Consider the following 16,082-nt stretch of genomic DNA (forward strand, 5'->3'; position numbering starts at 1 on the left):
GGGGTCTTGATCGGTGATAATCATTTTGGGAGGGCCAACTAACATTACTTCCATCCATTTTTGGAGTAGCCAAATGAATGATTATGTCGTCTCGTCACACAGGAATGCACAACCAAATATTACAGTCTGTCGGTGTTTATTCACCCCTACAAATGGTGCAAATATCATACCATATTTATTGGTTTTGTAGGTTGTATCAAACACTACTACATCACCGTAAAGCTTGTACACCCTTATTGCCTTTGCATCAGCCCAAAAACAATGAGTTAACCTATTTTTGTCGCCAATCTCAGTTTTGAAAGAAAATGAAGATTTTTTTTCTTGCTCTGATAAAAAATATTCTATCAATATCTCTACATCATGCCCATCTACTAAGCTCTTTGAATCTCTAACAAAATTTCTAAGGTCTTTTTTCTCAGACAACCAATATTTTCTATTCCATCCGCTTCCATTGAAAGAATACTAATTTCTTTGGTTTATAGGTATATTAGCGGATGATAAAAGATTAGACAATGACTTTTTTGTATCAGATACGCCACGGTGAGATCTCAACAGATGTACTTTATGAGGGGTAGAAAGTGAATGGTTGTGGACCTCAATAAATTTGGGGAAAAAGCAACCTTCCCAAAGATGAACTTCGACTTCAATTTATTCTTCAAAACCGACAATTTTGCCTTACAACCCTCACGAACAATCCCGTCGCCTTTTCTTTTCTCTCTTATTTTTATGTTTAGGTTTCCTTCTTTGAAACAACAATACTCCTTCCTAGTTATTTCATTCATTGCCTTTCTTTATCCTTCTTAGTAGAATTACTTCGTATACTAAATCCAGCAACTTTTGCATAAGTGTTGTAAAATTCATAAGCTTCATCCAAAGAGTGAAAATTTTGTCCTATTTTCGGTTTGCAATCTTCTTTTACTTCAGGCATATAAACCATATAAGACTGTTCTTCTTCATCTGAGTCAAAATGTTTAAACTCCATATCCATTCAATAGATGCTACACATAACAATTTCAAAATATGACCAAAATTATAATTAGTTGGCATTTAATAATAATTCTCGAGAAATTAAATGTATATAAATTGAATATACCACCCCAATATGTTGAAAATGGAATATAATTAGTTAGCATTTAATAATAAAAATTTGAGGAAAAAAAAACAGAGAAAAAATTGAGCTTACTAGTGTACTCATGCTAAAAAGCAAGAGTAGTATAGCGTTGACTATTTTGTTCCACGTTGGAACACTCTTAAAAAGTGAAAAATAAAAAAGTGTGGCGGTGATATTGATGTGAGAGTGTGAAGGTGGGGTCGGAAGTTGGGAAGTGTGAAAAAAGAAATTAAAGATAGAGTGGAGAGAGGCGTGAGAGAAAAAATTGAGGAGAATGAAAAAGTCACTTGAAATTGTTTGATAAAGTGGATAGAGAGGAGAGAGGAGGGAGGAGAGAGAAAGAGAGTGTGTGGGGTCAAAGAAAATCAATAAAGGAGATAGAGAGAGAGAGGAGAGAGAAAAGGTGGGGTTGGAGAAAAAAGTTGAGAGAAAGGAAAGAGAAAAAAAGTTACCTGAAATTGTTTGAAAAAGGGGAGAGAGAGGAGAGAGAAAGAGAGTGTGTGGGGTTGGAGAAAAATCACGTGAATTTGTTTAGTCCGAAAGTTTTTTTATCCGGGAAGTCCTGACTAGAGCAAAACTATATATATATATATCCAACTCTAAAAGGGACCTTAAATAAGTACTCAAATCTAAAACACCCACAACTTCATCTACAAAATGATTTAAACCCTAATCTTTTTTGCATATGATCCGCTAACTATGTTAACATCTCTACAAAAATTCAACTCGTTTGATATTATATATATATATATATATATATATATATATATATATATATATATATATATATATATATATATATATATATAGACTATGTAAAAATACATTTACATATAGGAAAAAAAACAGGAAAAATTTCAATAAAAAAGGGTAAAAAAGGAAATAAGATAAAATGGTAAATAAAAATAGACCAGATTTTATCTTTTTTTTGAAAAACAGGGCGGTTATTTAACGAGACCTACATAATAGGGAGGTTGTATGATATTGGCCGATGGGAGGGAGTTTATACTCAACTAAGTTAGATTCAAGGAGTTGAGCCTCATTTCTTGCTTATACTTCACTTGCTAGTGGTTGATAACCAGTGTGGGACTATTTATTATGCACTAAAATAGAGAGAACACACTTTGTTTATCTCCTCCACTTTGCACACACTAATACTTAGAAATATTGAAGAGATTCCAACAACGAGTACATCTCCTGCCTCAGATTTCAACACATAGATATGTTGTCATCAAAAGAGAGAGATGGGCGACAAGCTCTCCTCCAAGAAGACACCTTCCCCAAATGGCAAAGTCGAAAGCCAACAGAGATTGCATACCTCTCAAGTCGAGGCATTTTATTGACGGCTTCTACAGTATCCACCGGAGCAACTTCTGACCAATGCGCAAATTCCCAGTTAAAAAAGATGCTTCTCTTGTTAGCTGAAATAAAGATAGATACACAAGATCTCGATTATAAATAAAAATAAGCATAAAAAAATAATAACAATATAAAAATTATATACGGATCCCTGACAAAATGGGGGAGAAACAAGTATCCAAAAAGCATGAACTTGAAATGCGAAAGTTCATAATACTATAATACTAGCCGTTTTATGGCTGTTGGGAAGATTTTAAGGAATTAAATGTACCATAATTGTTATGGCCTTATTTAGGCCTATGAGCCCCATAGGCCCATAGGTCAGCAGTATAAAAAGAATAAGATGAGTGGATAGAGAAGAGGGAAAAAGAGACAAAGGGATTTTTTAGCTCGTAACAATGGCGCCGTCTGTGGGGATTGCAACAAAAAGCTATGTTTCGACTTTCAAGTACAAAGATTTGAATGCTTTAGATCGATATTAGTAATGTATATGTTACCTATTTTTCTGATGTGGTCAGGCAGGGTAACATATTAGGCGTGGTGTATATTTGTTTCTGACTTTCTTGTGTCTTCGGATAATTCTTCTACCTTTACAGTGATAATTACGATATAAGTAAGAGAACAATTACATCTTGTTTTAAAATGACTATTGATTAGTTGATTAGTGAAGCAGAGGTCTAGGATAAGTTTCATCCTAAAGGAAGAGTGCTTCTCTGATGAAAACTGGCAAATGAGTTGCAAACTTGCACATACCACATTTCAGAATGTTTGTTATGAGAAGTTGGATTCACAAATGATTATCTCTTCTGGAAGATAATTTTGGAAGCTGCGATTCTGACGACAGTGGTTGTCATAAGCCTAGCTCTTTATACTTTCTGGGCTGCAAAGAAGGGGCGTGATTTCAGTTTCCTTGGCCCGATTCTGTTCTGCCCTCTTCTAGTGCTTATTGTCTTTGGCTTCATTCAGGTACTTGGGAACATTCTACTAAAGGACCTTTCTATTGTCTAATTTCCCCTGATATGACGACAATTTGGATAGTATGTGTTAAACTGTGACAACACATGGGGGCAGGTTGAGTAGTCTTTGGTCATGCCTCATGCTGTTCAGCATCTTAAGTGGGGTGGGAACCGCGGACCCTCAAGTCCAAAGCCCACGTGGTGGCTAGGTACAACTTCCTCGATCTACTCAGGCTACCCAGTGGTGGCTAGGTACAACTTTTCCAATTCCGCTCTGTATATTTTTTGTTTCTAACTTGTAAAACCTTCCCATTGTGTTTGATTGGTAGCATGTTTCCCTTTATATATTCTTTCTATTGTGTGATATGACTTTACTGGAAAAATCTTTTGTATGCAATACATAACTTAAGAATAAGATTCTATGAAGAAGTAGTTGAGACGATATGAATCTTGTTGTTTTAGGATCATGGGTAGTACCTTTACATTCCGCTAAAGTAGTTTGTCTAATACTACATGGTGTTTTTCATATTACATATGTCCATGATAATACATACTAAATAGCTTGGATGGTTATAAATGGTGTTCCCTCACGTATTTATAGGATAAAGTGGAATAGACTTGCATTGGTTGTATTTTCTTCTTTTACTTGGCATTATTTTGGATTGCCTACCAATTCCAATCTATACTACAAGTGTTACACTTTAGTTAAAATATTTTGGTTGATGTTTATTTGAACTGTATAACTGCTTTATTCATAATGCTGACAATTTACTTTCTTCTACTAATGTTATATGATTACTTGTGAATCACCAATGGCTTCAAGGTTGAAATTGTAGTGGAGATGATTCTAGCTTACCTATCGATTTGCTACATGACAATTATATTGAAAAAATTCTTAAAACTCATATAACTTTTTTGTGGACAATTCTTCTTTAAGTGTATGAATGGTGCATGCTGGTCGGATTTTCATGATTAGAGGGACTCATAATAGATTGATGATGCATATACTCTAGCATTTTTCATTGTCAAGAACAAGTAGTTTGTTCGCAGCCTGTTCTGTGTGGACTATGAATATGTGGTATATGGACTAGTCCGAAACAAATCCTGGACGCGGCATTTGGGCGATCCAAACATGAAAAGGGCGCAAGTCTGGGACGCCGCATTTAGGCCGATCCAAACATGAAAAAAGGTCGCAAGTCCCGGATGCGGCGTTTGGGCCCCCTCGAAACATGAGAAGGTCGCAAGTCCGGGACGCGGCATTTGGGCGATCCCAAACATGAGAAGGTTGCAAGTCCCGGGACGCGGCATTTGGGCGATCCAAACATGAAAAGGGCGCAAGTCCCGGACGCGGCATTTGGGCGATCCAAACATGAAAAGGTCGCAAGTCCCGACGCGGGCGTTTGGGCCCTCCGAAACATGAGAAGGTCGCAAGTCCCGACGCGGCATTTGGGCGATCCAAACATGAGAAGGTCGCAAGTCCCGGACGCGGCATTTGGGCCGATCCAAACATGAAAAGGGCGCAAGTCCTTGACGCAAAGACATTTGGGCGATCCAAACATGAAAAGGTCGAAATCGACGGGCGGGCGTTTGGGCCCTCCAAACATGAGAAGGTCGCAAGTCCGGACGTGGCATTTGGGCGATCCAAACATGAGAAGGTCGCAAGTCCCGACGCTGCATTTGGGCCATCCAAACATGAAAAGGGGCGCAAGTCCGGGACGCAAAGATTTGGGCCCGTCCGGAACATGAAAAGGTTGCAAGACCGGGACGCGGCGTTTGGGCCCTCCGAAACATGAGAAGGTCGCAAGTCCTAGACGCGGCATTTGGGCCAGTCCGAAACATGAAAAGAGGTGCAAGTACGTCCTGGACGTGGCATTTGAGCCAGTCCGAAAAATGAAAAGGACATGAATGGTTGCCCTAATTAATACTTGGGGGCAACCTCAGCAAGGAAACAGCTAAGTATCCCTGGGGACTACCAGTACTTGGGGGCAAGATGATATTCGGATCCAATAGTTACATTTGTTAGTTGATCCCTGGTTGGTTACCAAACCAGCCAGCATCAACTTGGGGGCATGCAAATATAGCAAATATCATATACAGATACTCAAGTACTTGGTCAAAAGGAAGTAAAGAATTATGAAGAAAATGGTGACTGACCTTCAAAATGGAAGGAAAACTTGTCATAATGCACTTGTTTAACTGGAGAAAAATCTTTTGTTTATCCTTATACCTGTTTTTTATCAGTATGGTATTTGTGGAAAAGAGACCCTTGTAACACCTAATTTGTTGAAGGTTTGAAAATTGTCTACTACTGGAGATTCTCTTGATGCGTTCCTCTAGATGAAGCAACAATCACTGCAAATGATGCAACTATTAAATATATAGAGGGAGTAGTTGTAGTATGTGTCAGATCTCTTGTCTGTAGCAACAATATTTATAAAAGTTGTTACTCATCGTCAATAACTGATAAACTGCAGAGAAATTCCTACATAATTTAGTAACTGTAACTGTTGCATTTTAATCCGTTACTGAAGTTGTAGATTTCACAAGCAGAAAGTGTATTTGTGAACTCTGAGGCATATGATTTATCATCCTCTAAGCGTTTGTTATTTTGATAAGATATATGATGGAGCTTAGGATATGACCTTTGTTGCTTGTACAGCTAAAGCACCATTCATCAGTATGGTCTCTCTCCCCTTTATTTGGTTTATTTACTGGTTGTTCCTGGAATATTTTTGGTCTGGCAATGTATGTATGAATGTGATTGTGGCATTATACAAGAATTACAATGGGCAGCAACTGAATCAATATTAAAGAGGAATGGGTATTGTACGGATTCCTTGGGAATGAACTATACCAAGTTGTTTTTGTGTATAATAAGCACAACCATAGCCATTTATCATTGTTTCTTACCTCTCCTTTCTTATTTTTTCCTGGTATTGAGTTAGTTTAGATAAGTTTATCTTCTAGTTCTTGGGCTGGCCTGGCCTTGGTATAAACACCCATGTGGAATCCTTAAAGAGCCCCTACTCCTCTGACCTTACTTATCTTCATCTGTGGGTTTCACTCATGTCTTCAGTAGATTCTTTCCACTGGCATAATTCTGTTGTTATGAAAAGCTGGGAAATGATATTAGATTGAAGCGTTTGGCTGTGGACACAAAAGCGGAAGTGTGTTCCTGATTCTTAATAGACAGGATCCTTCTACTATGGTGCTTATACTTGGTAAATAGTTTTCTTCTACAATGATGGATTATTGAAGCTGCTTTGATATCTATACGGTGATTATGCTGTTAATGCATTGGTTCAATCTGGTATAACTATTGTCTATAAAGACAGTCCTTTGACTGTGAAGTGAATTTGATGGTAGGTATTGCATCTATCGCGATCTTATGAGGTTTAATTTGATTGAACTTGGAAACATATTCGTTGCATCAACGTTAGAAAATCTTCCCTGTTTAGTCTAGTCACCTTTGCCATAATATCTGTCCATATGCTTGTAGAAACATATTATTGTGTTCAATTTTCATCAAATCATCACCTTATTTACAGTATGTCCTTAGTGTCAGTATTAGGAATCGACATTCAAATTTAGTTAAGTTGTTGTGTTTCTGATTCATCCTAGTTTACATTGATATTGGAGGTGGTTTATTATCTCTGGTTCATAATTAATTTTTAGGGTTCTCTGTGAATTTTTTCAACCAAGAATCTGATCTGTTTTCTGGATAAAAGATTGATACTGTAGTGCTGTACCAATTTACCCAATAAGTTGGTCGAGTACTTGTGTACTGGTAACAAAATTACTGCAGGAACTCGAGCTTTACTTCCAGAAAAGCTTGCAGAAGTCTTTGACAACTATGAACCGATGAGCTTAATTAGCAACTAAACTGGGGCTAATCCTAACTTTCAATACAAAGGCAGAAAACTGGTGTAAGTGGAGTAAGCCATGCCCTGGTCATACTGTACTTCAGATGGTTCTGTTAGTGAGCATATACGGGGACTGGGTGGTCTACTAAGGAGTGAAGGAGAGGTCCATCTGGCCTACATACTGTAGTAATTCCAAAAGCAAGTCAGTTCTATGAGGGCTGTAAACATTTTGAATTGTCCTGAGTCAACACCTTTGGCACTGCTCCAACATTGTAGCTGCTATCAACAGCCAGAAATGATTACTTGATTTCACTACATTCATGCACACATTCAGAGAAGGAAATCAAGCTGCCAATTACTTATCTACGGTCCCCCTTATCTAGGTGTTCTACGCATGTAGATTATGGTATTTTGTTTTATTTTCAGTTTCAGTTATCAAAAACAACATAAATAAAAAGGTATAATAGTTAAAGTTGTGCGTAATTTTAGTGACCCCTGCTTGCCTAAACTGTTGCGGCTAGTGTTAGTATTTTCGTGGCAAATAGCCATTAGTGTGTATATACCGCATACATGAAAGTAAGAGATGTTGAGAAACTTATTTGCGGAAGCTACAATGGTGGAGTGAAAACTCTGGCTTCTTGGCATCACATACCAAATGAATGGTCTGTGGTACCAAGAGGGGGCAACTGTTATGGCCTTATTTAGGCCTATGAGGCCTATAGGTCCGAAAAAAGATGCCCATAGGTCAGCAGTATAAAAAAAATAAGATGAGTGGATAGAGAAGAGGGAAAAAGAGACAAAGGGATTTTTTAGGTCGTAACAATAATGTCAAATAATTGTGGTGTTATTTGGAGTATATGTGTGGAATACAACAGCAAGTTTTGTATTTCTCTTTTAAAATATTGTTTTGAGCAAGAGATCGAAAGTGTAGAAGTATACAAGTGGTTTTTCTCCATGCAAGAAAGATCGAGACAAAAGAATTATGGACTGTTTTGTCCTGGGGGCGCCATGACTGTTACTGCTTGCGCACAAGAGAGGACAGAGCCGTGGAACGCGTCTTAAAGAGAGGGACCTAGTCCGCGACTCAACCCAAGAACAAAAGAATTCGGTTTGGCGATATTATTGTTTTTTCTCCTTTTTGCAGGAAATCGAGGTAATTTCTAAATTGTCCCAACATTATCCCCTCAGCCATTATTATCTTCCCCGGCAAGTTCTTCTTCTTAAACTTGGGTTTTCTCAGTTTCTTTAACTATGAGAGCAGTTTTTAGTGTTGTAATTGATTGTATTGATAGAGAGAGTGATGGGAAGTGAGAAAATTGTAGTTTTTGGGAAGTGTCTCGTTTTAGGATTTCTTGTATTGGGTCATGTTGTGTTCAAGAACAACAGAGATGAGAGAATGAAAGAAAGATGGAGAACGAGAACGAGAACGAGGGAAAAAGAAAATATTTTGCAATATATACGCCGAAATTTCGATAATCACCGATAAATATCCGGTCTTGTAAAATTAATATCGGGGCTCAAGAGGTACATAAATCAAAATATCAGTACCAGGAATCTTAGCATTCGATCAGTTTCAATGTGACACATTAAAGTTCTTGGCTTGACGTACGCAAGGCCCAAAATTTCGATATCGGTTAATATATCGGTGTACCCAAAAACCGAGATATATATCTCGGTTTTTTTGGTGACCGAGATATATCAAAGTTTCTAAAATATCGGATATCTCACCGATATATCTCGGATATCTCGCCGATATATATATTGGATATTTTGGAAATTTCAATACTAAGTTGTTAACAATTGGTCAAAAAGTCAACTGATATATATCGATTATCTCGGAAATATCGATTATATCGGGCGATATAAACTTTCATATCGGAAATTCGATATATCACCGGAAAAAAGGGGTTCAATATTCGGTGGATATATGTCGGAAATATCGATATCGGTGTACCAATTTACCGAGATATATCGGCGAGATATCAGATATCTCGGCGATATTTTGAGCCATGGACGTACGTATGGTTTATTTCAGGAACTCATGGCATTGGCAAGTTTATCAAGATTCTAAAAATTTGGTAGTTAGTTGGGTGGTGGGAGAGCGCCTAGCGTCTAGACCTAGGCACTAGGCGTTTTTTTTTCCTAATATATATAGTAATACACACCTATACTACAAGAAATGAAGAAAATCATTTATCATAATTCAAAAAATAAACACAAACAAATATATTTATTACAAATATACATAATAGTTGAAGAATATTGATTTCATATAAAAACATATTCTTTGTTATAGTGACATATAATTTATATTAGACTTTAGTCATTTAAACTCATTCAAATCTTAAGTGTACATGGGCCTTTAATTTTTGACATTTAATTATTCAAAAAAAAAAAAAAAAAAAAAAAAAAAAAAAAAAAAAAAAAAAAAAAAAAAAACTTGACTGGACCACCTAGAGCCCGCCTAGTCGGTCTACCAATTTTTTAAACGATTTGGGCCTAGGCGAGTCGGTTAGGCACCGCCTAGCGCCTAGGTGGCCGCCTAGACCGATTTTTAGAACAATGCAAGTGATGCTAATTATTCTCAATTTCCCTCGCTAATATTAGAACAAGCTCACTTTTATTAATAATTTAGAAAAACCTTTTTAAATAGATGAACCTTTCCTACATAATTACAATTACCAATTACAATTAGAATCCAAAAAAATCATGTTAACTATCAAACTCGAGAGACGGGTTTTAAGACTAAAACTTTAAAAAAAAAAAAAAAAAAAAATGCGCAGCATGGTTTGCATACTTGTGCTTTACTTGTTAGGCAGATGTTGAACCAAAGCGCGTAAGTATAGAATGGGCCGGGGGAGATTTTTAGTAAATAGATTCAATTCTTTGTTAATACTTATTTTCTAATTCCAATTTCAAAATCGTATGTACTCGTCAAAGAGTTTCGTAAGTAGCTAGTTTTCAACACGTTAATGGATTAAACTTCCAATGAATTAAACCAGTTAGAAGCAGATTATTCTTTGGCTTTTAATAACATGTCTGGTGTTTGAATTAAAATAAATAGTGGTACCTGATATATGCTGTTGGAAATAAGGCCGGGTCAGACCTGATATAGATAAACGCCCACCAAGATAAGGATAACCACCAGGTATTGGGATGAGTGTATGACTCTATCCTAGCCGATATTAGATGAGTATAGGACTCTATCCTTAGCCGATTTTGGATAAGTATGGGACTCTATCCTAGCCGAATTTGAGGAGGTTGGAGAGCTCTATAAATAGAACACCTTCACATATTTATCATCCCAAAACGAGAAAATCTCTCTTTCCCTTTAATGGTGGCCTCCAACGTTTTCTAAAGAAGAAGCTAGTTTTTTTTCGTGGAGATTCCATAGGTGGTAAGCTCCATTGCTAGCCATTGTCAGTTCTTGGTTCGTGAACAAAGGTTGCTTCCCGTTCGTGGATGGAACTTGACTCTAGCTAAGTTGAGAAGAAGAAGATCTTGAGTGTGCCAAGAACATCATCTTCTCCGGTAGATCAAAGCTTGAAACTTCGAACTGAAAGTTGTGACCAAGGTACGATCTTCTATTTCCGTTGCGTTATTTTATGCATGTGATATAGCGTAATTGTACATATCGTAAGAATCATGCATGAGATATCGATAAAAATCCTACATTGGCATCGAGCCAGGTTTTCCATGGTTTGCATGCTTTTGTCTGTAGTTTTGATCTTGTGATCTACAATTTTTTTTTGAAAAACTGCGTTTTTTTTTTTTAAAATCTTTTAATTAATTTTTAAATAATTAGGTTGTTTAAAATTAATTAGAAATTGCTTAAATTTTTTTTTTTGCAAAATAAATTATTTATGGGAGATAATTTGGCTATTTTTTTAGTGGAAATTTTTTTTCTAAGAAATTTTTTTTCCTTAGAAATTTTTACATGGAAATTTATTTTCTGAGATTATTTCTCTAGAAATTTTAGGATTTTTCACATGTATTTTTTTCACAATTAAAAATTGACATTAGGATGTTTATTTTTACCATGCAGTAATTATTTAAATCTGGATTTTTAATATTGCATGTAAATAAAATTGTCTATTTTCTATCAACGGTCATATGAAAACTAAAGCACAATGCCTAAGTCGCATATACCAGACACTTGTAGGAAAACTGAACCAGATCTTGGGAGACAGACTTCCAAGAAACGCATGACTACAAAGCAATATAGGGGAGCTTTGAAGCGTTACTGTCTTGAAATCTGATAGGATAAAAACAAAGCCACCATCACCAGGATATACACCAAAGAGCCCCAGTCCTATTCAGGATAGAAATGAGACTCGACCACTTAAATCTCTCCTACATCGGTTATGGGACGATGCTAAGGAACCAAATCCATATGATGTGTCATCAGGGTATATTTTCCCACCTCACAGGGAAAAAGAGGAAGTGGCTAGTATTTTCCAAATAGTTGATAATGACTCACTACAACATAACAACACTTTTGTGACGGCTAGGAGGCGTCAGAATTATTTTTTGTGACGCCTACAAGGCGTCAGAATTTAGGCGTCTGTGTTGGTGTCAGAAATATTTGTGACGCCAATATGCCGTCACAATTGACATATTTACTGACGCCTGTATGCCGTCACTAAATATGCATTACTAACGCGTATATGCCGTCACTAAATGTGCATTACTAACGCCTCTACACCGTCACTAAATTTGCATTACTACCCAAAAACTGACGCTATAACTTGGCGCCAAAACAAATTAACGCTTCAATACCGTCAGTAATTATAAATTTGTCCTTTTTTTTAAAATGCTTACTGACGCCTGTCAGGCGTCACAAATTATTATTTATTTTAAAAAAATATATATTTGTTTTTGGTTTCCATCCTAATATTTATATTTTTTCATCAATTCATCACAACAATGTCAGAAAACTTAGAACTAGTAGCCATATTTCTTCCCAAACGATCCTCAGGTAAGTGGTATTCTCACCAGCAATTTATTTAACTTAACAAACAACAGTAAAACTTGATCAAATATAATATCCAAAACTCTATCACACTTCTCTTCTTTCCTGCTTTTAAATATGTGTATACACAACTTTACAAGAGAAACTAGACCAGATCAGACGCATCTAATGAACTACTCACCTATTCTATCATAAAACAAGGCCAAGTTGGCTTTCCAGCTCCAATGAGTTGAGAACATAATTCACCTTGTTTTGACCCTCTTGACCACACTTCTCCTTGACTAGCTCTTCCTGCATTTTGTAGAGAGACTCCAAATCGGTTGGCTAAGGCTTGAATACATACTTCCATCTTCCAATATAATTTACAAGCTGGATTCAAGATAATCGAAGTAAGCTTGCATATGTTCAGTCCCAAACTCTTACAAAGAGAGACTCGTCATCTGGACTCAATGATATCCAAGAAATCTCCCCAAAGAAATCAATTTCTTGTCGTTTCTTGTAATCCAAGGTGGTGTTGTAAATATGGACAAAATCTGCTGGTTCTGCCACCGCCATGAACTTCCCATCAGAGGAGAAGCGAATTGATCTAATTGCACCCAAGTTGCCCTTAAGAACTGCAACAGGTGATGCAAGATATCTAGTATCCCATACTCTGCACGTCTTGTCTTGATTACATGTGGCAAGAATGTGGCCATTTGGATGCCATGCAGTAGCAAATGAGTAATCCAAATGACCTACTAATGAAGCGACGACCTGGCATGGGCATCAAAGGGAAAGAAACAAAAAGATAAAAGGTTATAATACGAGGTAAGATATAACAATTCACCAATTTCCCGATATAATCAGCAATATATTGGAAAGTCAGGGTCCAATAAATAGGACAACATCAACGTTGTGGGCCTTGATTTAAAAAAATGAAATATTAATGTACCTTTCCACTTTGTGAATCCACAAGCGCTCAGTCCAGGTGATCTCCTACAACCGCAGCAAGTCTACCATCCGGACTCTTAGATGTATGTTGCCAGGCAGGTAATCAGTCAGAATGAAGTAATTACATGATACCATACAAGCATATAACCACAAAAAAAATATCACAAGCCGTAGGTACAATAGTTTAAGGATCAAAACTAAGGATTAATCCAAAACAGTTCATACCCAATAAAAAATAAAATTTAAAAACACAAACAAAAACAATAAAAAATAATAATATTGATGTATCAATGCAGCTATTATAAAAAAACATACCTCAAGCCATTAAATATGTCAATGGCATTTGTGATTGAATTATCATCGTAGGTTGTCTTGGTACAGAAGCTAACGCCTTTCCTATCCAAATTCTACAGCATTTTTAAGCGAATTATATTTTTACCTCAAATCAATATATATAGAAGAATATTGGAAAAGACACCCAATGGCAAGCAGATTATCAGACTCACCTTACATGTAACTTCTCCTTGAAAACCTCCAGCAACCAGCAAATTGTTTTTGACTGCTAGTGTGCTGATCTGAGTTTGCGTAAAACCTTCTAACATACTTCCTGGGTGTTTCTACATTAACAAAACGTTTGACAATAAACATGCAAAAGCATTATGAAAAAGGTTACAGGATGTATATCAACTATATTATTTTCAAAGTGAAATATAACGAAGAAAGGAATAATAGCAGAGTACTATCCTGCATATTGCTCTTTTATACATAGATTTGTTACTAGATATTAAAATATAAACAAAGATATTAAGAAAAAATGGCAACTATAAGAAGAATTTATGTCTAAGACAAGTGACATTATACATTTTCCTGAAAATAAATAGCACGTCAACGTTCTCCATAAAGGTTTGAGATCAAACATCATTAGGTGCGACATGTCCAGAAAAGTTGAGAACCTCTGATAACTTGCACCACAATGAAGACCAGTGAATAAGTGAATAGTTGGACATGAGATAGACATCATGCTTTGAAGTAGCCCAAAGTCCCAAACCATATTCCTGAGTTGCACGAAGTCGTTATTCAAGTATCAATAGACAAATACGAGCTCATGGCATGCAGCCAAAGAGAAAATGGTGACAAAATAAAATAAGTGTAAAAGGCATAACAGTAGACTACATCCTCGCAACATGTTCAAAATTGTCAACATTAAAGACTACAGCCTCAAAATATGTTCAACATTAAAGAATACACTGTCAACATTAAAGACTACAGCCTCAAAGTTGTCAACACTATAGATTAAAAGATAGCATAGAAATGCTTAGATTTCTAATTGGACAAGACTACTTGAGCCAGGGCCCAGAAATCACAGTTATGCAATCTACTGACAGTCAATTCTAATGAGAGTTGTTATACAGTTATCCTAGCTGGAATAAAAGTTATGAATGGAAGTGCTCCCCTCGGATCATAGAGCAAACATATCCATGTAATTCCTTGGATTTTCATTTTCTAGTTTAAACAAGTCTCAAAATCCCTGTACAATTTTCAGCAATTTCTCCTTCTAGATAACTGTAGTTTTCTTAGTGCATATGCTTGAAGTCATTTTTTCTTCCCTTACTTCTATATTTATAAGCAAACAACTAACTAGAGCAATGCCAAGTGTAAACAAGGAATAGAAGAAAAATAAGGTGCTGCTACAAAAACATGCTTCAACTATTAGTGAAAATTACTACAGGAAAAAGATGCAAGCAAAAACATGGCATATAAGTATATAACCACTTTAAAAAACCAACTAACTACTAACCTGAAAGTGAAGAATAGTGGGCTTCACCAATCGTGTGTTGTGCCAAAACTCATAAAATTACCACCCTTCTCCATTTGCTTACATTCCTGAAAATGAAAATTCCATAAGAGTCAATATTATACATTACAAGCAAACACTAAGATATGATGCAATAACAAACCTTATCAACGACTTCCCCAGACGAAGGAACATTCTCGTAATTCTTATACTGTTCAATCCTAGTTTGTCTATATTTCTCCCTCGTTATATTCAATCTCTCCCACGGAATACCCTGTATATCCTTTCCTCTCCTTGCTTGTGTAGCTGACGTATCCGTCACACACATTCAGTAACTGCTCAATACCTAAACATATTAAGTAAAAACAAATATATAACAAAATTTGTCCAAAAATTTGTCCAAAAATTTAAAAATCTGAGGATAAAAACTAACACTATCCTCGTCTCCCTCTCCGTTGTTGTTATTGATGTTGTTTTCTCCTTGTCTAATTCTAGGATTTCTATATAATTTTTGGAGGCAGACCTAGTTTAGTGGTGGGAAGTCGAGAGAGATGGGAAGTTGGGAACTAGATCGAAGAAAAGTGTAGTTGCAATTTATATGAGAGTTGGTTTAGTGGAGGCAGACCAGTCCCTTTTTTGTAATTTATAGTATTCTGGACATCTGGACGCTAGCTTGCCGTCACATTATTTCTTAAAAATCACCAAGATTTAATTAAAATAATTATTAGATTATTAGTGATGGTTTTAGCAGTTTTTTGACGCCGATGTGCCGTCACAACAGTCCTAACGCCAATTTGGCGTCACTAATGAGAAAAACCCAGTGTCACAAAAATCTTGTTATGGTGTACTGACTGTGAGGATGAAGATGACCCCCCTAGGCACCCAGGACGTTTCTATGTTCATGGTTGACTTGCTCTTTTTAGTTCCACATTGTTTTTGAAAGATAGAAAACTCTTTTTTGTCGAAACAATTTTATTAAATGGAAATTTAAGTAGTAGATTTTTTGCATATTCAATGTTATTGATAGTCAAATGCATTGATTTTATTTAATGGCTAGAATCATGCTAGTAGATTATCATGATCATCTCATATGTAA

General features: G+C 36.3%; 1 protein-coding gene and 2 long non-coding RNA genes across 3 annotated transcripts; 2 read left to right on the top strand and 1 right to left on the bottom strand.

Moving 5' to 3' along the window:
* The first annotated feature begins 2,828 nt into the window (after positions 1–2,828).
* LOC147492761 (uncharacterized) lies at positions 2,829–5,734 on the top strand. The gene is made up of 3 exons (XR_015198167.1): positions 2,829–3,436; positions 3,542–4,850; positions 4,896–5,734. It is a non-coding gene; the product is annotated as an uncharacterized LOC147492761 (long non-coding RNA).
* A 149-nt stretch (positions 5,735–5,883) lies between these two features.
* LOC147492762 (uncharacterized) lies at positions 5,884–7,772 on the top strand. The gene is made up of 2 exons (XR_015198168.1): positions 5,884–6,647; positions 7,232–7,772. It is a non-coding gene; the product is annotated as an uncharacterized LOC147492762 (long non-coding RNA).
* A 4,473-nt stretch (positions 7,773–12,245) lies between these two features.
* On the bottom strand, positions 12,246–15,857 carry LOC147492763 (uncharacterized). The gene is made up of 8 exons (XM_086566521.1): positions 15,420–15,857; positions 15,150–15,321; positions 14,990–15,075; positions 14,145–14,246; positions 13,698–13,808; positions 13,507–13,598; positions 13,193–13,265; positions 12,246–13,014 (listed from the first exon to the last, which is right to left on the bottom strand). Exons 4-7 carry the CDS (start codon positions 14,196–14,198, stop codon positions 13,220–13,222), a joined length of 303 nt encoding a protein of 100 aa, XP_086422647.1. The 5' UTR covers positions 14,199–14,246; positions 14,990–15,075; positions 15,150–15,321; positions 15,420–15,857; the 3' UTR covers positions 12,246–13,014; positions 13,193–13,219.
* Between the last annotated feature and the right edge of the window lie 225 nt (positions 15,858–16,082).

The sequence above is a fragment of the Coptis chinensis genome, chromosome 6, assembly GCF_015680905.1.
Source record: "Coptis chinensis isolate HL-2020 chromosome 6, ASM1568090v1, whole genome shotgun sequence".
In the NCBI taxonomy this organism is placed as follows: domain Eukaryota; kingdom Viridiplantae; phylum Streptophyta; class Magnoliopsida; order Ranunculales; family Ranunculaceae; genus Coptis; species Coptis chinensis.